The 23,189-nt window shown below is 35.5% G+C and overlaps 1 protein-coding gene across 1 annotated transcript in view; it reads right to left on the reverse strand.

Annotated features, from left to right (window-relative positions):
- Positions 1 to 23,189, reverse strand: part of BAZ2B (bromodomain adjacent to zinc finger domain 2B) — a gene marked incomplete at its 5' end in the record, with an annotated part of 136,624 nt that overhangs the window by 39,716 nt on the left and 73,719 nt on the right. Inside the window, 10 exons of the mRNA XM_080621999.1 lie at positions 2,163 to 2,264; positions 2,528 to 2,636; positions 3,103 to 3,163; positions 5,292 to 5,588; positions 7,257 to 7,437; positions 9,749 to 10,147; positions 10,875 to 11,081; positions 14,234 to 14,427; positions 16,079 to 16,240; positions 17,576 to 17,615. Of these exons, the coding sequence (XP_080478125.1) occupies positions 2,163 to 2,264; positions 2,528 to 2,636; positions 3,103 to 3,163; positions 5,292 to 5,588; positions 7,257 to 7,437; positions 9,749 to 10,147; positions 10,875 to 11,081; positions 14,234 to 14,427; positions 16,079 to 16,240; positions 17,576 to 17,615 (1,752 nt within the window). The remainder of the gene's footprint in view (positions 1 to 2,162; positions 2,265 to 2,527; positions 2,637 to 3,102; positions 3,164 to 5,291; positions 5,589 to 7,256; positions 7,438 to 9,748; positions 10,148 to 10,874; positions 11,082 to 14,233; positions 14,428 to 16,078; positions 16,241 to 17,575; positions 17,616 to 23,189) is intronic.

Genomic DNA, 23,189 nt, shown 5'->3' on the forward strand with positions numbered 1-23,189 from the left:
TCACACTGATCTCTGTAAACCACAGCAGGTTAAAGCCTCCAGGCCGGGTCACTGAATTTCCACATTTGCCAAACATTCCTCTAACCCTAATATTTCATGGCCCGCTTGTGCCAGATATGCTTCTTCTTTAAAGCAGTTAATCACTGCTTTGAATAACCTCTAATATCTGGTTGCTTTATTTAAGCACAAGTACTTTTTTACAGGCACCATCAGAAGTGGGTAATCCATACATTTTTGGCTTGCTATGGGTAAATTCTTCACTATAACTGATTTAACCCTTAAATAGTTTTCTTTGCATCTTTTTCCACCTTTGAGCTTTATGAAACTTACCCAGTCAATCTGGATGCATGCTGCATGTCCCAAAAGATGACATAAATACATAACGAAGAAAGGGAACAGTAACCATGAAAGGCTATATGCAATAATTGAAATTACAACAAAAACAGAAATAAAATTCCTGGAGTCATCTCCAGACATGTATGAAGATATTATTATCCCATCTTGTTTTGCAGCCGGACAATTCAAAAATCTTCAGTAAAAAGGGTGCAAATTCTCTTCATGGAAGTATCACTATCACATACTGTGTTACTAAGTGTGTACTATCAGCCTGAGTGTAGTTCAACTGTTTACATTATAATATCCTCATTTGAAACATCATACATATCATTTTAGCACATCTGAAACAGCTACTCTCAGGCTTTTTTTCTTAAAAAACACATCAACAACAACAACAACAACAACAACAACAACAAAACCACACCACAAAAAACACCACAAGAACAAAACAAAAAAAAACCACCAACTTTTCCTTTGTCTAGCCAATTCTCAGTGGAGTCTACCACAAACCGGACAAGTAGAAACTCTAGTGAGTTGTACAGCAATTTAATATTCATATTGCCAACTCTGTACAGAAACCTGCCCTCCCAATGCCTTTATTGTGAAGTGTGTTAGTACTGAAGGGAAAAATCTGCAAATCAGCTCATGAATATAGCTAGAGAAGGGGACAAGACTAATGAAGCAATCTGGGCAACAGACACAGAAAAGGTAACAAGGTAAAAAGCCAGCAGACACCCTGACATTACATTGTGTTCACAGTATAAGGAATTATTAATTAAAGGAATTATTTTTATCAAGCCATTCAGGTATATAATGAAGTTCACATCACATGAACTTGTAACTGTTGTATTATAAAGGCCAAACATGAAGAAGGTTTAGCAAGGTTTTACTCCTGGTAATCCAGGAATCATGAAACACTGTCTAGGAAGTAGCTGATTACTATGAACCCAGCTTTCAAATCTATACTATGTAAATATTATGTATTTCTACAGAGCATCACAAGGACATAAGGCTTAACTAGAGCCTGAATTCAAGCTTGCTGAGAGAATGATGTCTGTCCACATTCCTGTAGCGACAAAATACTCATACTTTAAAGAAGCAAATATATTCACTGACAGAAGTACAAAAACTTTCATGCACATCCTGAAGTAACGGCAACATGACTAAAACACAGTAACATAGCACGGCAAAAACTCAGCACTCATTTCCTTAAAATTCTTATTTTATTTATCCTTGTGTGGTTTATCTACACAAAGTGTAACAGTTCTACTAATGTAAAGAGTAACTGGCATAACCCAGCATTTTACTTCCTGTAAAAATATGCTTCAGGAAGCTCAGATGATACTAGCGATAAAGGAAACACTTGTATCTAAACACGTATTTATACACACACACACACATATATATACTACGCACGTGAAAACATGAAAACAGTATGATTTGAGGCATACACATAAATTACTATCAATATTAAGTTTATACAGTAAAGGAAGAAATAGCATTTTAGTCAGAAAAATCTGAACACTATGATAAAATATGTAGCTCAGAGTTCTTTCATCCCAGATAAATCCAGGCTCAGAGCTGATCATAAGGCACGCCAAACTCCTGCAACCTCCTAATAAAATCTCTGAAAGGAGTGGTTTTCAACACTGCCCAGGATCAAGCTCTCGGCATCTCAATATAACTACTATTAAGAAATACACACAATTTTTAGAAAGAATTAGCTAAAAAACAGGTAATGCTTCAGATCGTGGCAAAAATTACTTCACCTAAATGTAAGTTAATGTTCCTTGGATCAAAGACTTTACTTTTTAAAAAGTGGATACCTGCGGTCCATCTCTGGCTTCATAGAAGTCACCCACTCCTATTTTTGCACTGAAGCTGAAATTGTCCCTTGAGATATCCATTATTCCATTTCTGCTGAGATACTGAAAAAATCACATATTTTTCCACTTCAGCTTGTAAATAATTACAACCCAGCTTTGATGTACAGCTAACTGTGATTGTAATGTTTCGAATATTCTATAAAAGGGATATGCATTTATAGGAGATCAAATCAGTAACAAACTGAGATACATTACACCTCTCATCACAGGATATTTTGAAATATTGGAGGGGAAAAAAGCATTTTTTTTTAATTGCAAGCATGCTTAGTAGCATTAGAACACAGAAGTTAAAAAAAGGAATGTACCTTTACTACTTCTGGATACTGTCTCAGCTTCTTTCCGCAAGGTGCAAAATACGCTACTTCTCCTTGAAGACGACCACTGAAGTTTCTGATTCGAGTTTCTCTTTGCCAGCTACAGTAATATGAAATAGTTGCATACAACAATACATTTGTGGGTATTTTTAAATCAAGCAATTAATGTCAACTAAAAATTTTTACAAAGAAAGGAAAATGGCACATATGTAAAATGTGTCAAGAATATCATACATCAAATAGACAAAAAAAGTTGTTATTATGTAGTTTGTCCAAACTGACTATATATGGATTTACTTATATCAAGCTACTTACATATCACTACATTTTAAACAGCTTAGTACTACAATTCAGGGAGTTATGTGGAGTCTATACTAGTTCAGATCTAACATATAGAATATGTTTACACTTTAAAAAAATCCAGTCACTGTGAGCTGGAAATCTAAATCACTGAAACCCTTACTTATTAAATAGCCTCAAAAATATTTAAATTGTCATTTCTTTACCAACTGACTTCTGAAGGTATTACCTTCTTTAAAGGAATATCAAGTACATACATAACCTACCCGTATTCGAGAGGAACACGCAGCTCCCGTTCATCTGCTACTTTTCGTCTTTTTGAAATACCTGAAACAGAATTTCTTATTAACGCCTAAGAGAATGTACAAAATGAAAATAACACGTACCTAAAATATCCTTTTCATCCTTATATCCCCAACCCAAAAAGATAAATCAGTTTTTCATTCTAGCCACTACATACCTCAAGTAGCAAGAAAATTAATGTAACTGTTCTCTTTCTGAAATACATTTTCCTCTAAGTTTCTTTTAACCTCTTCTTCTAAAATTGTAAACAAAAAACCCTCCTAATTATGCCATACTTAACTGCTTGCCTTGTTTGGCACTCTATTTAGATATTGCTAAAATACAGTCTCTTTAGATGTTGCCAAACTAATTCCTTGCAGATCTGGTTTTCTTTACCAGAGTGTATTAAATATGAGTGACTTAAAAATCCATACATTACAATAGGCTCAGCCTTCAAAGAGCACTGTGTACTGATTGCAGTCAACTGCCAATGCAGAAAGTTTTCAGAATTCCAGCTTTTCAAACAGATGTGTTTGGTGCTAGTCAGAAGACTGAATCAATAATATGATAGAGACAAATGCCAAATGTGGGATTTTACTCAAATGTGGGTAAACCATGGGAGTGCCAAAAGCTCATGCTTTTCTCAGGCCTCCAAGAACTGTAGGACAGGAACTACAAACAGAGACTTTTTTGGAAGATGCCTTTCTCAAAAAGGTAGTTTGGACCTTGTGTAGTTTCTCTTCCAGTGGAAATGGACATGAGTACCATTATCAAACTGAATACTTGAAACTAACTCCAACCTCCTACAGGTTTCCAACTGAGATGCCTGATGATTTGGAAGCAACTGTCAATAATCCTCTACAGAAAGCACAGACACTGCCCATGCCTGGATGCCAAATTTGTCGGACACATCTGCAGTCTTAAACTAACATGACTGACTATTTTGCTACCTCTAATAGTCACAGTGGAGGGAGGAAAACTGCTTGTCCAAATAAAAGGAGGGTGGATGGGATGGGGGGAAGCTGCCCAGTGAAAAACAGATACAGAGAAGAGACACAAGACCTCTTCAGTGACTTTCCAGCTTTAGGCAAAATGGACACAAAACTATGTTAATTGTATTATGGTGATTATTACTGGGAGGAAATACTACACCTAAAACAAGGACACAAAGTAAAATTCTACTTCCCACCTCCATAAACAGGCAAAATCTATCAGCCTTTCCAAGGCATCATAAAGCAACACAGACTCCTGAGCAAAAATTAACTTTCTATTTCAACAATTTGGATTACAATCTATTTACTTGTATGTCCATTAAATATCAAGATTCTAAATCAAAGTAATAAATATACAACTTAATTGTTACCATGCAAATTGAGGAGTGTTATTTCAAAAATGCATTCTTTTCTGTAGCAGTAGTGATTACTAGATCTTACAAACTAGTAATCAAATGAAGGATAATAAACACTATATAACAGCAGGCAATGTACTTTTCATGAACCTTTTAAAAATAATTCCTTGCATGCAATCCATAAATTCCACTGAGATTTTTGAAAGAATAAAGTTATATTTTAACTAAATACTGTCATTAAATTTGCCCAGGGACAGAAATAGAAGATTCAGAATGAAAACTATAATGCATAGAAATTAAAAATAAATAACTAGTTTACAATAAAATGGTAAATAACAAAGACTAAATAACAAAGTTTTTATGTAATAAGTATCAATTTTGGCTATTTCATCCTACCTTCTCTCAAATAACTGTATGAGCTAAAATGTCCTGGACTAAGTGTAATGTTCAGGTCTTGAGAACTTGCAGTTCTGCTTACTGATTTTAATGTCTCTTGCAAAAGCCCATGAAAAGATCACAGAACAGACCAGGCTGTTTTAGGTCCCCAGGAAGGGACCTAAAAAAGATCACCTGGCCCAACCTTTCATGGGAAAAGGAGCTTAGATAAGATTATCTAGCACCCTGACCAACTACATCTTGAAAACCTCCAGTGACGGGGTACCAGATTCCTGGGGAGTTTGTCCCAATGAATGCTTGTTCTTACTGTGAAAAATATTTTTCTAATGTCTATCACTAATAACAGTGTCTAAACTACTTTTATAACTACTTTTACAACACATGCCAATTAGATGTTACACTATACTATAACAAAAGACATTCAGATACCACAGTGTGTACTTGGTGTAAGAGAAGATGGTGCTGTCCCAAGAAAAACTGCAGGCTGGGACTCAGGACATAAGGCAGCTGGTGCACAGCTTGGGGCCTTTGCTACTTGGAGATTAAGCGGGGTAGAATGAGCTGCAAGACCAATGGAAGAGCTCTTCACAGAGGATGAAGTTTTATTCAGTTTCAGTGGAGTTTTTTCTCCCTCAGTGTCTGTATCCGATTCATCTTGATCTTTATCATCCTCATCATCTTCATCCTCAGACCCTTCCGTATCTGACTCAGAATTACTGTCAGACTCTGTTTAAAAAAAAAGTGTGGCAAAAGGCACATTATGACTTGATAACTAATGGCAAATACATTTAAGTTCTAACACTTGCAAAGTCTTTTGTCTTTATTACGTAAGAGGCTTCTCTGACTGAAATTCTTTATTAATAATATCCCTTGAGTATAAATAGAAGGTTATAATTAACTAACTAAACTTTAAAATTACTACAAATATGACGGCATAAAGTAATTCCGCATGCTAATGCACTGTTGTTTCGGATGGAATTTTTTTTCATGAGGAGATGAGAGACAGACACTGCAGCATTTTAAGAGACTGTTTACCCTAGAATGAGCTACAGCTAAGACATCCCCTGTGAGCCAGGAAGGGCACTTCACAGGATGTGAAATCTAGCATGAAGAGGAAGCAAACAATGAAACTGGGTACAGATTGAAAAGTGTCAGAATTACCAGTATGGCAATCTGGGCAAAGGAAGAGTTAGAGAGTAAGGGGCAAACAGGATAAGGAAACGAAGACGGACTACAGCTGAGACAAAAAGAGGATTAGTACAAGGTGTGTGGATGAGAGAGGGGAAAGAGAAAGATGAAGGTGGAGCTGGACCCAAGGGATATCAGCACACAAAGGAGGAGAAGGGAGTGGCTGGGCATACAACTGACTCTTTAAAGGCCTTGCCTTTCTGAATAGCTTAAGAGCCCTTAAAATAGTAGTCTGAATGCTAGCTATGAACACTGCAGCCCTTAAAACTGTCCTGGTACTTTTCTCTAATCTTGCTCATTGACTACTGTGCTCCTGAATGAAGCCTAGAAACATGCTGTTCTTGCCACTTGACAATTTGAAGGCCTTTGCTTAGTCCCCCTCTGGCTGGGAAAGCACACTTGCAGATGGGCTCTACTTGCCAAAATAATTAAAATATAAACCAGCCTATTATCTCATCCTCCTCCCGGGCACCTCACCACACAAGCAGTATACAAGCTGCAGGCGGGGTGACTGATCTGGAAGGCAGGTCTCTTGACAGACTTTCCAGAAGCCTGTGGAGCAGTCTTACCAGGACAGCTGAAAGTAAATATGATTTTGGATATGACACAATGGGGGAGTGTGAGATATGTGCTACTTTCCATGATATCTGCAGGACACTCTGTGGGCCATGCTGCCCCAAAATTTCCTACCCCTATGATAAAATATGGTGGGAAATGCATGTTTTCAACACTCAAAAAATAAAGTTTCTGCTTTTCCTATTAAAAAGGTTAAACCACCTGATTGGCTATCATCAGAATCATCATCTTCATCATCCTCATCTTCATCTTCATCATCGTCGTCATCATCATTTGAGTCGTCAGAGTCCTTACTGCTGGGGGCATCTGAGTCTACCCCTCTGAACTGCTCCACCACCAGTTTTGCTGAGTGAAGGCGGTGTTGTGTTTTTACTGTATTTACTGCATTATTGCTGACTGTTTTATCCTTTCCTGAACCAGGTAACACAGGAGAGGTAGAGGCCACAACAGGTGTCCGGTTACAAGTTGTTTTTTTCCCACAAGCACTCAAGTTTACTGGCAAAGAAAAGGGGGCACTACTAGAAATGGCTACACTTTCATTGATCTTGGTCTGGGATTTCAGTTTCGTAGTAAGCGCAAGAGGAACCTCCTGGATGACGCTCTGAGTAACTCCATTGGGTTGGTGATTACCTAAAAGTGCATTTGTCAGGAATGGATTAGAATGGTTGTTTTCCAGGGATGTGAGTTTTTGATGAGCTGGTGAATTAGATGTTGGTTTGGGGCTTGACAAAGCTGCAATAACCTTCTTCAGGTTCTTAGACGACTCCTGTTTCTTTAGCTGTGCTGCTGGGAATGTCTGTTTATATTGTTCCTAAAGAAAGCAGAAGACAAAGGAATGAAATGTGGTGGGTGGGGATTATTTTGTTGTTTGTTTTTTTTTTTTCCCTGGATTCAGGCTGGTGAACTCTATGAGTCAAACATCTGCTAAGCTATTTTTAGTAGGTCAAAAGTAGGTGCTAGCTACAACAGAACGGTTGAGTAACTACAAGTTATGCAAATCTTGTGATTTTCACTATAAATCAAGGTAGGAAAAGACAAATTGAACCCAAGATGAAGCTGTTTTAAATTATGTAGGAAAGCTTTTTCACTTGCTACATTGCTCTAGACTGATTTTCATAAAGATATTAAACATCTTGAAAAAAGAAATTTTTAAAAAGACTATGCATGTCTTGGTATAGCAAAAAACACCTTTTTACTCATTTCAGCATATAAAAGTCTCATTAATGAATGTAAAAGTAGCGTTATTAATTTGTTCATACAACACAGTAATGGCTACAATACCAGAAGAAAACCAAGAGAAAGCTTTTGGCATAGAAAAACTCTATCAAAAAAACATGAGGAAAAAGGCATTACTCAGAAGTACTGTGATATGCTACGATTTCTTTTAACTCTGAAGAAGTAGTACTTGAAAGATCTTCTAGTAAAACTTATTCAGTAGTGGCGCAGAAATCCATGTAAGGCTTACATTGTTTTTAGTTTCAAGACTCTTGCAAAGAAAAAGAAAATGCATCATCTTTGATGGGAAAAAAAATAATCAAATGGATAAAGACAGTAAATTTAAAATCAATTTTTAAATACTAAGTCAAATACAATAAACTTCTGAAATCACTAGTATTTAAAACTGAATATGAAATTATAAAAGCCTACAAAATATTCACATAGCACACATCTCCAGTAAAAGTTTGAAAGAAATCAAACCACTAAACAGGTGATGTATCATTAGCCAGAGACTCATAACCTAAATTTGACAGCAGAAGCCTCTTCCAATGGCAAAGACTTATGTTTTCATCATTAAAACTTATTTAACCATTCCAGGTAAATTACTAGCTTATTTGAATTTTACGAAGTAACTGGGAGTTGAAAGTAAAAATCATGTTTTCCATCTGGTCTAGGAATAAAAACCTATGTGATACAAATATTTTTCAGTCCTCACCAAGGACTCTGAGTTAGCTGTGAATCAGAGTTCAGTTTTCTCTTCACCAGTACTACTTAGTTTGAAACAAATTTTGTTTTCATAATGAACCTTACCTTGGTAAATTTACATATATATATATATGTATATATAAACCTCAACAATTCTAAAACATTAGATTTTTATTCTCTTCTAATCCCCATTCAGATCTAACTGAATAGAAATTACAAACTACTGACCATAATCACTATTGACAAAATAAACTAAAAGAAATTTTTGTAAGGTATGGAATTGTTAAGACAATTGTTAAGAATTGTTAAGACACATGTAAACATATTGTAGACTCATGACTAGCAAAAAGGAAGATCAAATTTACTGCTGTGGTCATACTGAGTTTTAATAGCTCAATGCACGAATATTCTTCTCTCTTTAAAAAGCAAACAAAACCCAAGATTAAGTTGAACATTTTTTTAAAAAGGCTTTCAGCTACTTTGTTTAAAATCATGATTAAAATAGGCAATTTTAATTACTTTGACTTACAATTACCCAACTTGAAACAAAGTGAAGCCATGCTTACGTACTAGATATGGAAAGTATTAAATCAGCATTCTGACTAAAACTAAAAGCGAAGGAAAAATACCCCAATTTGCTCGTGAGTTCTTCTCTTATTTTGATACTGATTTTAGCTGCTTATTTTCCTTAAGAGATGGATGCATGAGAAAATTCTTTGTTTTCTTTGTACCCATTACTCTCACCAGTACACCGATTGCTTTCAGCAGAGCTGCAAAGTTCTGCTATGTGATGAGCATGAAACTCAAATTTGGCATTATATGACATTACGTTGTGTATAAAATTACATGATGTATGCATCAGGGTATGCATACAGGCACATGTACCAACAACATGACTTTTCTCTGAGATAAAGTGTTTCTCTGAGATGAAGTGAATAGTTCAAGACACTTGCAACGTATAGCGAAACATCTTTAAAATTAAAGCATTTGTGCTGCTCTTTAAAACAAACTACCACACAATTTCATTTACATCATTCAGAAACCCCTATCAACTCTAAAAAAAACAAAGGTATGAAAATAAATATATATACAATTTTAAAGCATTATGTTAAAAAGAGCTCGATAGCACAATATTGCATCTTCTTAGGCAGGCAATGCAGGTTACAAATAATCAAAAAACCCAGTGAATTTTCACTCACCCGTTTTGATCTTACATCGCTGGTCAAAGAAATAGATTCTTCAGAGGTATTTTTATTCCCTGCTTTAAGTAGATCAGGGGAAGGAACTATGAGTTTTAAATAGGTTTCCTTTTTGGCTTGATGTACCAGAGACAAAGGTTTCACATTGGGAACCAATCCCGTAGACTGTATTACACTTGTGTGTTTGTTCACAGATTCCTCCTTTGCCTGAGAGCTTTGGAAAATAAACGGAAGCTGCTGTGACAAAACCTGAGGCTGCTTCTGCTGGGACTGGAATGATGAGTGAGTCTGGGAATCAGACACAAGAGGTATCTGCTGGTGTGTTCTTTTTTCTTGGGCCTTTTCATGTGATTTTTGTCCATCGGTTTTCGTGTCTGTTACGCCACTATGCATTAGCACCTGCAAAATACGTATTTTTGACTGTTTACATTAGATCAGTTAAAGATCCTTAAAAAAAAAAAAAAAAAAAAAAAAAAAAAGTAGTGCATCATCAGTCCCCATGGAACAATTATACTATTCTTGGCAGAGAATGAACAATAATAATTATAAAATCAATCTTGTCATATATTTATTATTTTGAGGGGGATTTTTTCTCCGGATAGTTTCAGTATGTCAAGACAATGCTTAATAGGAACGAAAAAAACTAAACCATGGTTGGTTTTTTATGTATTTTTGACTGTAAATCTAACAGGATACCCAAGATTACAACCTTGTTCTTCTATTGGCAACTAGGGAAAGTAACCACTCTTCTAGGAATAAAGCAACTGCCAAAATGATATCCATAGAAAGTTATATTTCCAATACACTATCAAGCCACAGCATTTAATTTCTTTATATTTCCCACTTTATAACGAGATGAACAGTCTATCAACAGTTAAACTTCTAGCCCATAAAGAACAACAAAACACACGCATGCACAGAAAGGAATTAAAAAAAAAAAAAAAAACCCACCAAAAAAAACCCCCACAAACCCCCCGAAAACCCTGAAGCAAAACCAGAAAGAGTATTCTTATCATTCATTAACATGTAGTTAAATAATGGCTCACTGGTACAACCATGAACACGTCAATGTTTCATTAACAGCTTTCAGTAACAAGACTGTGAGCAGCAGAGCATGGTCTTATACCTTGTTCTTGTTTTTGTGATGTGCTTCATTTTCAGAATCTGATTCATCATCTTCACTCTCTTCAGCACTCTGGTCCTCCTCCTCTTCTTCATCCTCCTCTAAATCATCAGAGTCACTACTACTTATGCCTTCACTTGAGGTGTCTGAAGAGGAGCCTGAATCACTGTCACTATTGCTAGAGCTTTCCACTGCTTTTTTTCTGGGCTTCTACCAGGAAAAAGAATGCTCTATTAATGGTTTAGGCTTAATCTGTTATATCATCTTTTTATTATGCATAATCTTTAAAACAAAACCAGTGAGACTTTGGAGTAAAGTGTTCTGCAACCCTTGAACACAAGCAACTCTATCTGCAGAAAACTGACCAGAAAGAAGACTTCACAAGATTATGAAAATTAAAAACTGGTCACAAGTCTCTGCCATTTTTCTGACCACACACACTGACAGAACAGTTGGCATCACTACCTTTCAAAGCAACAGAACAAATTTAGGCTTAGAAAACTGGCCTGGAATTCAGGTCTAGCGAAGTACACAGAATGTACTGCTTCCAAAAAATTTAAAGCCAAAAGTTTTTTTGCAAACCAACACAGAAAGAACACCACATATTAGATTCTTGTAGAAAGAGAAGAAAGGTGTAAAAAAACCACAGGAACTCCAAAATACTGACACTGCAAGACCAGATTTTGAAGGGCAACAGATGAGGAAAGTTTGCTTCTAACTTCCTAACTAAAACAATTTAGCTAGCTAAGCTTCTAACTTAGCTAACTAAAACGAACGTGTATTCTACAAATACATCAGAAAAAGGTACAAGTGGACTCCAGTGTTATGATGCGCTATGTGGGAGAGACATGAAAATATGTATTACTGCATTAAAGTATATTTAATCATTAAAGAGAGTATGCAGAATGATGTTGGAAGGTAGAGAAACATGTGAAACAGGATTACAGCTGTCAGGCAGCAGCAGGAAAGTCTTATACAGCATCTAAAAAGGGTATGTGGAGTCACTGAGGGAACTGTAAGGTTAAAATTAGTCAAAACGAAGACAGGTGTACAGCAACAGCAGGTGACTGCAGGGCAAAAAAGTTGTAGCAGTTCCAGATAACAACGCAGACAGGAGCAACAGAGAAGCAGTTCTTTATAAATATAGGCCTTCTTAACAAAACTTTCCATAAAAGTTTACTTTTCAAATTTTCTTCCCATCCCACTGGAGGGGAGCAAATGATCAGCTGCCTTGGAATGGGATTCCATTAACTTTGTGAAATAGCTACAAAACATAGAATGTGTAGGCGGATTAAGTCTGTCTATTTATCAATTGGCTGGTATCTGTATCTTGTTTTTCTGAACTACGCTCTCTTTATTTGCTATGATGAACACAGTAATACTTCATATCATCATATTTTACGCATAAGTCACATGCATTGCTTCAATGTTGGGAAATCATAAGAATTAAGTTTTTATTGGGATTTATTGTTTCACTTCTCAATTCAGAGAGGTGTCAGTTGATACTTCACATGAAAGACAACAATCTGAATGTATGCAGACACTTAAAAAACAACCAATCTAAATAACTGTGCCAGTCTATGGCATGTTTTACATGTTTTATTGCTGATGTCCTTTACATCATTTTTAAGTATCTTCCTGTCTAATATTTGGCATAGATGCAGAATATTTCTTCATGAAGGTTGAGATTATAAAATGAAATACAAGACCATGATCTGAAGCAGTGAAATTAACAAAGCCTCTGGGAATCACATCTCTAGGATTCTATTCTAGTTTTTCCCCTTCATGGTTCTCTATTTACCTCTTTATGTGGAAAACGAAACACCCCCCCCAAACACTACAGTAATTTTAAAATCACAAATACCCTGTTTATTCACAATGGTAATGAAATACGTATTTCTAACATCAGCTTCTTAAGAGATTAATGGAACGGTCTGGAAAAAGAAGAGTATGTCAGATAGGCTTATTTAGTGATAGAGTTTATTTCCACTCATCAACACGTAAAACTTTTGCTGTCCACCTCCTTTACAAAATCTTAAAAATCTATCTTTCCATACTGTAAACAAGAACATAAGAAATTTACAATACAAAGAACAGAGTCAGGAACTTTCTTGCAAAAAAATGCAGACAGTGAGTGCCAAGCAACATCTGACACGTAAGTCTGATTCACAAAGAACTACTTCAAGTAAGAAGAGGGACAGCTAATTTTGGCATGAAATGTAGTATAACTTGTAAGCAATCAAATGCTTCAAAACAAATCAGGTACTTAACTACACTGTGAAACACAACTGCTTCCTGGGGAGCTTTTACTTCATAAACAAATAGAATCTTTTGACACCGATAAAACCAATAGAAAGAAGTTGGATTAGTGGGATTCCACAAGCAGGGACGGCAAATTAGTAGCTTAGAGAAAATGTAGTAATGGAGAAAATTTAAACTCATGCATTTAGTGGATATAAAAGGATTAATCTTGATGGAGAAACTTCTACCAAATCCGCAAAAAAGATAAAGCACCTGGAGGGAAGGGAAGGAAGTAAACTGCATAGAGAAGAAATAATTCAGACTAAATGAAATAATGTAAGACAGAATGAGAAAGAGAAGACTAAAGAAAAGGCTCTCTGTAAAGACATCTACAACAACAAAAAATACTTGAAATTCTAATACCTTACTGACACAAAATAAGAAAGAGAAGGAAAAGTACAGACCAAAAACTAGGTACTGTTTTACCCATCTGAAATAGATTTTTGATGAAATATGTAAGACCAAGCACATATAGAGTATTCAAAAAATGTATTCTTTAGAAAGAGATAATAAAAGACTCTTCAAGAAACACACTCCATTAATAAAAAGTAAGTTGCATCAAAAGAGCAAATTTCACTTTGACTAGTTCCTTTACTGGCAACAACATAGTTATAAAAGTTGAAGTGAGTTCAATTAAAATAAAGTTCATATTTGATTTTGGTTCACTGACTTTAGAAAATCTGCTGGATAGTTATGCTAATTGAAAATGTCCATAGTTCAGAAAGCAATAATCTAGACTGAATGTAAGTACCAACAAAAGACCTTAATAACCCAATGGGACAGTCAAGAAACAAAAGTATTTTAGCCTAGACGGCTGCCACTAGGCAAGTGATTCCCTTAGCTTCTAGTCTAACAGTAATCAATTTCCCAGTATCCCATTTCCAGTTTTGACAAAGTAGTTTTGACTAGCAAAGTTCTTCAGGAGTGCTTGGGTCAACAGACATAGAAACATTCTGTACTGGAAGAGAACATTTAGAAATGACGCTGCTGTGTGCACAGACAGAACACTTACCGTGCCAATATTTTGTCCAAATTTTAATTTTTTTCCCCTGTATATTTACCTTATCTTTGATTTTATCAGCCCTGGTGTCCAAAAGCTGAACTTTGCTTTGCTCCTGGTTGTATTTGCGGCCTCCCGCTCCTGAGGTTATAGCTTTCACTTGTCCTGCAGATGTTGCAATGCTAGTGGATAGTACAGATGTGCTGATACCAGATACTGCAGTGGTACTGTTCCCATTCAGTGATCCATTTATACCTTATGATGACAGATTTAGAAAGCAACACTTAAAAAAAGAAAAAGCTGAAGTAGCAGATACTTTCTTTGAGATGTTGCAGTCACAGTAATCCAGCTTCCATAAACACATTAGGAAGATATTTGACTATTTAGAGGTTACCCCACACATACATTAAAAATTTGCCATCCAAGAGTCACTTTGATGTGCTCATGAGTTATTTTAATTAAAACATACAGAGCTCCCATGATTTAAAGGACAAACACATTTAACACCGTAAGGAGAAATAAAACAAAAAAAAGGACAAAGACAAAAATATTAGATCTGAAGTTGCTCATTTTTAAGTGCAAACTATCCTTGAGTTTAGTCAGGGTCCAAAAAATAAGATATTGAAGGAAGAGGATATATACAGAAGGAATGCATAATGTATATAAAAACATACATTCCAGGAAATATTTCACAGAATAATTTGTTTGCAACTTTGAAGGATCAATAAGCTCCAAAGAAAACAACATGAAGCCCAAGATATGAGTTTCGCAATGTGTAAAATGAGGCTGGTAGAAAGTTGGGGAATGCTATTTGAAATAACATCCACGTTCAAGCTTGCCTACGTATCTGTCATGACAACTGCTGTTTTCTAAGAGAATACCCCTAACCACAAAAACTTATTACTCTGCAATCCCAAGGCTATTATCAGATTGATTCTGAAACACACATCATGTCCTAGACCATACAAAAACTGTATTAAAAAAAAAAACCAGCAAACCAAACAAAAAAAAAAAAAAAAATCATAAAGAACAGAACATCCAAAGTTGGAAGCGATCCACAAGGATCATCAAACCCAACTTCTGACTTTGCAGTGCACAGGACAACCTAGAAGTTGAACCACAGCTCTAAGAGCACCATCCAAATGGTTCTCCAACACAGACAGACTTGGGGCCATGACTGCTTCCCTGGAAAGCTTGCTCGTTCTCTCAGTGAACATCATCCTTCTAATACCTAACATGAACTCCTCCAATGCAGCTTTACGCCACCTCCTTGTGTCCTGTCATAAGACCCCAGAGAGGAGAGACTAGCGTCTTCCTCTCCACCACCTTCATGAGGAAACCAGAAGGTAACAAGGTCACCCCTCAGCCTCCTCTAAGCTGAACAAACCTAGTATCAAACAAATGTATCTTACATCTTCAAAAAGCGTGCAACACCACCACATAAAAATACAGTCTGAAATGCAGGAAAATTGTTCTAATATAACTGGGCTGTTTTCACTGAGATCCTGTAACTGTAGCCATCCCTCCCTCCACGCCTCCCATAAACTACTGCCTGATGTCTGCTGCTTATATGCAGAGGAATAGCATTCACTAGAGAAGTAAAATGCCTCCTAAACCAAACCATAAACTTTTAAAGAGAATTTTTCCCTACTACTCAGTCCCAGACAACTATGGAAGAAAAAAAAAAATGGGGGGGGGGGGAAGGGGTTAGTATTAGTAGAAAGAGCATTTTTATGGTCTTTATTGAAAGCCCATAACTGTATGGCTCATGACTAGCTGACAGAATCTATTTTCACAAAACTGTTTAGGAATGGGAAGAATGATGAGGTGTAAAACTCAAATTCCACATCTTTCTGCCTATGCAGAAGTTGAATGCTATTATTCCCTCTCCAACTTTAGCCATTACCTTTTTCTGTACTGCTCCGACTATTTTTTCCTGTAGCTCTTGAGTGGAATGAAGAAGAATCATGATTCTGTGCAGGAGGTGCAAACAGTGGTGGAATTCCCAAGAGTGGTGGGAAAAAAGCTGCCCCGGGACGAGAGTGCGTGTCCACTGTTCGCCACCATTCTGCACCACAAAGGAAATAAAAACAAACTTTAGTTGTTCTAATAATATATTTAAATACTTCTGCAAGCATGTTGCTGTGCAGAATCTAGAGCAGACTTACTAAATCCAGGAGTAAGAAGAAAACACAACACTCAGGAACTTTTTAAGTGACATGAATTTCCTGCAATTCTTGTCTTAAGCCACTGAAGTCACTCTGGTACAGATTTCAATGCATTTTTAATTTAAATATAATCTGAAAATAAATGCTGCATAGAAGGCTATGCGACAGCGATCACCCAAAAATAAAACAGCTTGTCTTTAATGGGATCAATATTCACAGGTCACTCTTGAACATTATTACCTCAGCAGTCTTTCTATATCAGAGCTATGAAAAAGCACAACAGGTTGAAATCACTTCTGTAATCCCAGTCTTGGAACATTCCAAGACCTCCACCACAAATACACATCTGAAACAGTTCCCCAAGAAATGACATACTTAATATCAGATTTTCTAGCTAAAATAGTAGTTACAACAGTAACGCTATACTGACCCTAAGAGGTTTCTACCCTGGACTGGAAAAAAGCAGTCTGTATTTTTCTGGAACATCCCTATTAAAATGGTTGTTTCACAACAAGAAACAACGCTACTCTGTGCTGCTTGTTGCACAAATTAAGTGGGTTAGCAAGAAATAAAGGTTTCTTATTTAAAAAAAAAAATCTAACATTCTTTTTTGTTTTGTCACTATTTTAAGCTTCCATCTTAAATGGTAATTTATTTCCTTTTTCTAGGAAAATGAACTCAAATGAGTTGACGCTGTCCCTACAACTTTGAAATTTTAACATTCTTGACTATAGCAGAAACTATTCTAAAATATTTATGCAACCCTTACGCAATCCTTTTCTGAAAATTCTTGAAACTCTGCAAGACCAAATTGGTTTAGGGTTTTTGTTTTGTTTTTAATAAGGCACTGCTAAGCCTAACCAGCCCTGTAAGAAACAAATATCCAATACAATGCTCTTGTCATAATGGTTTCTGTGTGTAAACAAGAGCCCAGAAACAGTGTGCATATCTGCACAGAGGAATCCCTTAGAAGTGTCTGGATCATCTTTTATATCTGCTGCAATAACAGCTACAACATATTGTAACACATTTATTAGTCAACAACTGAAAAAAACCCTACAAAGCAGAATTAAGGAAGAACCTTTCATATCCCTCTGATGGGATAGAAACTTTAGAAAGAAGATCTTACGTTAAAGTTATAGAGATGAGAAAGGAAAATGTGTGTCATTGAAAAAAGATGCAGTCATATTTTCTCAGGAAAGAAAAATCTCTTCCAAACTTCTCTTAAAACTAACTCTCTCCACCACCACCAATGAAAGCAGAAATGATATCACACTACAAAAAGAAGAAAAATCAGAAACATGACACATAAATGCCCTTGTGACAAGGGCTAGAAATGTAAAATCTAAATCTAACAAGCAAGTGCACATAAAATAATTCAACTCATGCAAGAGATGGTTATGTCTTGGCCAGGTCCTATACTGGGCATACAAATCTGTGAAGGTATTAAAAGGGTATTAATGATAAGTGGTTTGCTACAGTCAATTTATACAAAAAAGCTGTCAAGACACAGTGCTTTTTTTATGCTTAAAATATCAGATCTGTGCATATACTTTTCAGTTTTATAGTGAAAATTTCCTTATGCAACACCAAACACTAGAAATAAATCAGAAGTTGCAATCTACACAAGTAATAGGATGGACTATGTGGTAAGCAAGTCTTTTCTGACTTCTGTGATTGACTGCTTTTCTTCTGCTTCAAAATTATTTCTTTAGGGCTTAAAGTGCAATTATGATTTATTTTTTTAATTTTTAAACCCTGAAATATAGCTGAAGTTGTGGCATACATTCAGGACAAAAACAGTTTTGCATAACATCCCTGTGAAGAGCTGAGAGCAAAATCTGTGGTTTGGCTCACCGGCATGCTTCACTTCTTAAAAAAAAAAAAAAAAAAAAAAAAAAAAGACCAAAAAAAAAAAAAAAAAAACAAAACAAACCCACACACAAACAAACAAACAGAAATAAAAAAATCTAGGTTTTTTATCATACATTTCATGGACAATAACTGTGCTGTACGTATAGAACTTCTGCCACTTTACACGCATAAATTACCAGTGTAATTAAAGGAATTAAACCATATAGCTGAGCAGGATTTAGCCTAATGCATTTTTCAATATTTTTTTCATATTGCTATGAAATACATTAAGTCACTAAGGAAAGTAAGAAAAAACTACCAGGTAATTGAGACTCTCAATAAATATATAAACGAAATTTGAAAAACACTAATAAATTTTAACCTGCCAGTGTCAACAGACACTGAAACTGTAGTAAGAGCATACATCACAGTGATTTTAAAATGTTATAAATTAAAGATTTTAATTGCTAAAAAACCCAAAATATGGCTAGAACACCAGCTATGAAAACAGATGACTGGACACGTCAGAACAACAATTCCAAAACTTTCAGCATGGTATGGTAAGCAGTCTGTAGCTGATCTGGAAAAACTTCACATTAACTTGAATTTGGAACTTGATCATATATTGCTATATATAGTAGTTTTGCATGCATTCTGAGTGGTCCCACAAATTTACAGAATTATTGCCTTGAAATGTACTAGCCAAGAAATGTAAAAACAATGGTCACTGAACAATATATGAGACAGTACGCATGCAGACAAATTGCAACAACATTAATGACAAAAGTGCTGTTCAAGGGCTTAAGCAAGATTGTAACTACATACAGCCAGACTGCCTAAGATAACTTCCGAGCTACTTACTAGATTATCATGACCTATGGAAAATACCGTCCTTCAAGTGAGACAGAAGAACCAAATTAAGATTATTAATTTCACACACACACACACACACTTATTTAACCAGGTACATGAAAATAAAAAGCTGCCTTTACAGACATGAGTGACTCAACTTTAGTTAAAACTTCTAAGAGCATCAAGAGAAGGTCAGAAAATGGTCTAAGGTCAGGTGCAGAGTTCTTTCATTCCTTCTTCAACAGAAATAAAATCTTTATAATGTAGAAAAGTCCCTTGCAAAATGGAATAAAGTCAATGGAAGCTATGATAAACAACTGCCATCCCTTACAACAAAGCTTAAAATCAGCACTTATTAACTCTGCTGTACTAAGATGTTATTAGATGGCTGTTACAACTGAATCAATCTTTCATACAACTTAAAAAAAATACTAAATGAGAACATTACAAATTAATCAGTATTCACTGCTTTGTAATGTATTTAACCCCTCCTTATTTCACCTCTACATGCTTTTCTTTCAGATGCGTTTGCTTTTTGCAGGTATATCTGCTTTTACTCCTCTGGCATTAATAACTAATTACTATTAATAACTAATTGTTAGTAGTAATAATAAGCCAAAGCTGTCTTATTTATATCACACAAAATTTTTAAAATACCTCAAGATCTCTTTGCAGTATTTGCTGTGGGATTGTACCAGTATTTAATCCAACACTCCTAAACCCTACTGGTGGTGAAATCCCACAGGCCTAAATTCCATCAGGAGGGTACTGGAGGGATAAGATGGACATGCAGGGCCTGACCAGGCAAGAAAAGGAGCGGTTTCTTCAAGAGTCTCACTTCTTGGCAGATTTATCTTTTCTTCAAACTACAGAAAAATTTAATTAAGAAGCATTTTGACTTAACTGCATACTTTGGAGAATGCATTACGGTATTTAGTTTACTTTATAAAGCTTTATTCTCAGAGGTTAGATTTACAGAGTACAGAAAACACTAGCTAACCGACGTCTTACAGTGGAAGTAAGATGCACCATTTTGTATTCATCTCTCCTGTGCAATCTGTTAATATTTTAAAGGGTGAGAGACTACTGACTTTACAAGATGCCACCAAAGAAACTGACTTCTCAGTATTGCTTTCAATTTCTGATTCTCTTCTTTGTGCATTTATTTGAAGTGGAACAGGTTGTCCCAAGCCAGTATGCAGTGCCAGTCTTGAAAGCTTCCAAGACCAAACCAGGTGAGGCCCTGGATGACATGGTCTCATCCCGTAGATGGATTCTGCTCTTCAGACTAGAGGCCTCCTGAAGAGGCCTAGATAGAGGCCTTCAACCTGCACTTTCCTATGATCCTACAAACTTACGAGCGCTTCTCCATGTAAACTCAAGACAATATCCAAATGACCAAGCATTCCATGTTTCCCAAGGAACTCACTTTACCACCAAAAGCATCTGCACAATGCAGTTTTGGGGGACTTTGTACGCAGAGACCATTACTTGACCGTGTCTGCCAATTCTTTTCCTCCTCCTAGATTTTTTGAATTATCTTATTGTGTTACTATATACAATAATTTTGGAGTGATCTCCTGACTGCAGTATCTCATCATGTTAATTGTTATGAACACAGGTGCATTCCCTATGATTTTTCATTTATTAGCACCTACAAGGCAACATAATGCCAATATTGCATACACAATGTAGAGAAATTCCTCTCATAAATTTCAAATTTCTGGGGTTTTTGGGATGTATACAGGGAGTATTTCTTCATACTTTCAGCCCAAGTTTAGAAACACTGTATTTCACTTTGCTGAACTTAGTTCAAATGTCTTCAACTTCAGTTAATTAATTAGTGCATTTAAAGAAAAAAAAGCAAAACAAAAACAAACCCCATTTATGCACCTTCTTCCAAGGTATAAGTGATACATACTGAATACAAGTGATGTCCATACTGAACTAGTAACACTACATGTTAGTTACCATCTGCTACACAGTTCAATTAGGAAACATGACAATGATGCTGATGAGTAGTAATGCACTGTAATGTTTCATAAGACTTTTAAGACAAGTCACGTTAAAATATCCTTGAGCTGAAGTTTATCAACTTTCTTCATCATGCAACAAAAAAAAGAGAAGGTGACTTTACACAATATTACGCATCACCTTGGCCTTTAAAAGAAAACAGCTGCACTGTGTGCTGCCTAAGCCATTAATTTTTAAATAAGCATTTAGAAACATGGAAGAAGACAAAGGAAAAATGGAAACAAAGTTTTTTAACAATAAACTTACCTGTAATGACATTTTTCCTCTTTCTTACTTGTTAAAAACACCAACAGTCTGTCTCACAATTAATTCTAGTATTTCCTATTTTAGTGTTTACTCCTCAAGTTACTAACTTACCATAAACACTCTCTGCCTTGCAAAATTTTATATTAAACCACACTCCTTAAAATTATTGACTTACTTTAAATAGGTTAAATATTTTTCAGCACAGCTTTTGAAATTCTGTTAACCACTAACACAAATAAATGATTGAAAGCATTACTCCAAAGGGCAACATACAGTTCAACAATGCTGGTCTCTTAGTAACAAGGAATGATAACTGTGAATGCCTTTGTTAATATTAATGAACGTCACAGTGCTATATGACATTTTTGAAAGAGCTAAAAAGGAAAAAATGCTTAAATGAATTAAATAAATGCCTTATAATACAAAGCATCAATGCACAACCAGCAGAAATACAATAATAAGATGGTATTCCTAACAATGTTAAGGACATTCCAACTTACACAGCAAACCTAGAGAACTGCTTAGGGTGACAGAAATTAATGTGTATTTTCCTCCTTTCTGTGTTGTTCTTTAATCATTACAGTGCTAGCAAAGTTTGCCTTCTACATTCCTCCCAGCAACAGGAAGTCTTTCAAAGAACTTCTATGCAAGATTTTATAGTACTGGTGAATGTCCCTCAGTGTAAAATGCTATTACCATCACATTCTCCCTCAACATTTGCAACTGTTGTAAAATTCCACAAACTGTAAATCACCACTTTGTTTTTAAGTACTCATTTCAATTTTGCTATTGTCACTTAGCATTAAGAATCCTTAAAAATCAAGTCAATAAATATTTACAAGCCTCATATGAAAATTCTGACAAAACCAAGGACTACAAAAAAATACCACAAAAGACATTTGTTTATACAGTTTTACAATACAGGCACTAAATCTGATCTTTCTCAACATTTTTTCAGAAGCCAGAATGCCATTTTTATAGAAAGCCTGAAACACAAAATAATAGTTGGCATGTAAAAAAAATCTGAAAATTTAGTGGAAATTCAGAGACTTTTTCAATTAAAGCAACCCTTTGGCTGAAGATTTTTGCTTTGATAGAAGCAGCATCTGGTTTGGGATTTTTTTTTATTTATTTTTATATAAAAAGTTAATGAACTTCCTCCTCTTTGAAACTTTAAAATAAAAATCCCTTCAAGTCTGAAAATATCAAAACAATAAGACTTGATTGCTCACCTCTGAACAGTTTCACACTTTGGTATTATTACTCCTCATGAAGACAAAACATGGAATTATGGTATCAATTACTCATGTGAGAAAAAGCTGTTGATTTATATTTTTCCAAAGTTGCTAACACTCTCACAAGAATGAACTGAAATCTTTTCCCAGAGCCAATTTTCTTTTACAATGCACCTTCTTATTTTCAGCAATGGGCAAATAAGACAAAAGCAAGTAAAGTATCTCTTTACTTGACTGGAATGCTTTAATTATTCAGGAACTAGTGTTGTATTAACCGATTATACTAACAGTATGTGATATATTTCATAATGGTTTCACACAGGTGCTTTGTGTATTTGACCTGGGAATATGCCAAAATAATTTATTTGTAGTGTAATCTCCCTGGAAAGCATAAAGACTCCCAGTCCTAACTCACCATGCATCGCTGGAACCTGACATGGTATGCAAATCAAGTTTATTGTAGAGACTACTTAATAGACTACTGATTACTGAAAGGAAAATAAATAGATTAATTAGAACAAAAAGAACCTCTCTAATCTAATGCATAGATTAAGATGCGTTGTTCATTCTTAAACTATTTTATTAGATGGTAGAAAAATGCATTTTTTAACGTGAATATAATTTAATT

This window comes from Psittacula echo (assembly GCF_963264785.1).
Source record: "Psittacula echo genome assembly, chromosome: 6".
Lineage (NCBI taxonomy): Eukaryota > Metazoa > Chordata > Aves > Psittaciformes > Psittacidae > Psittacula > Psittacula echo.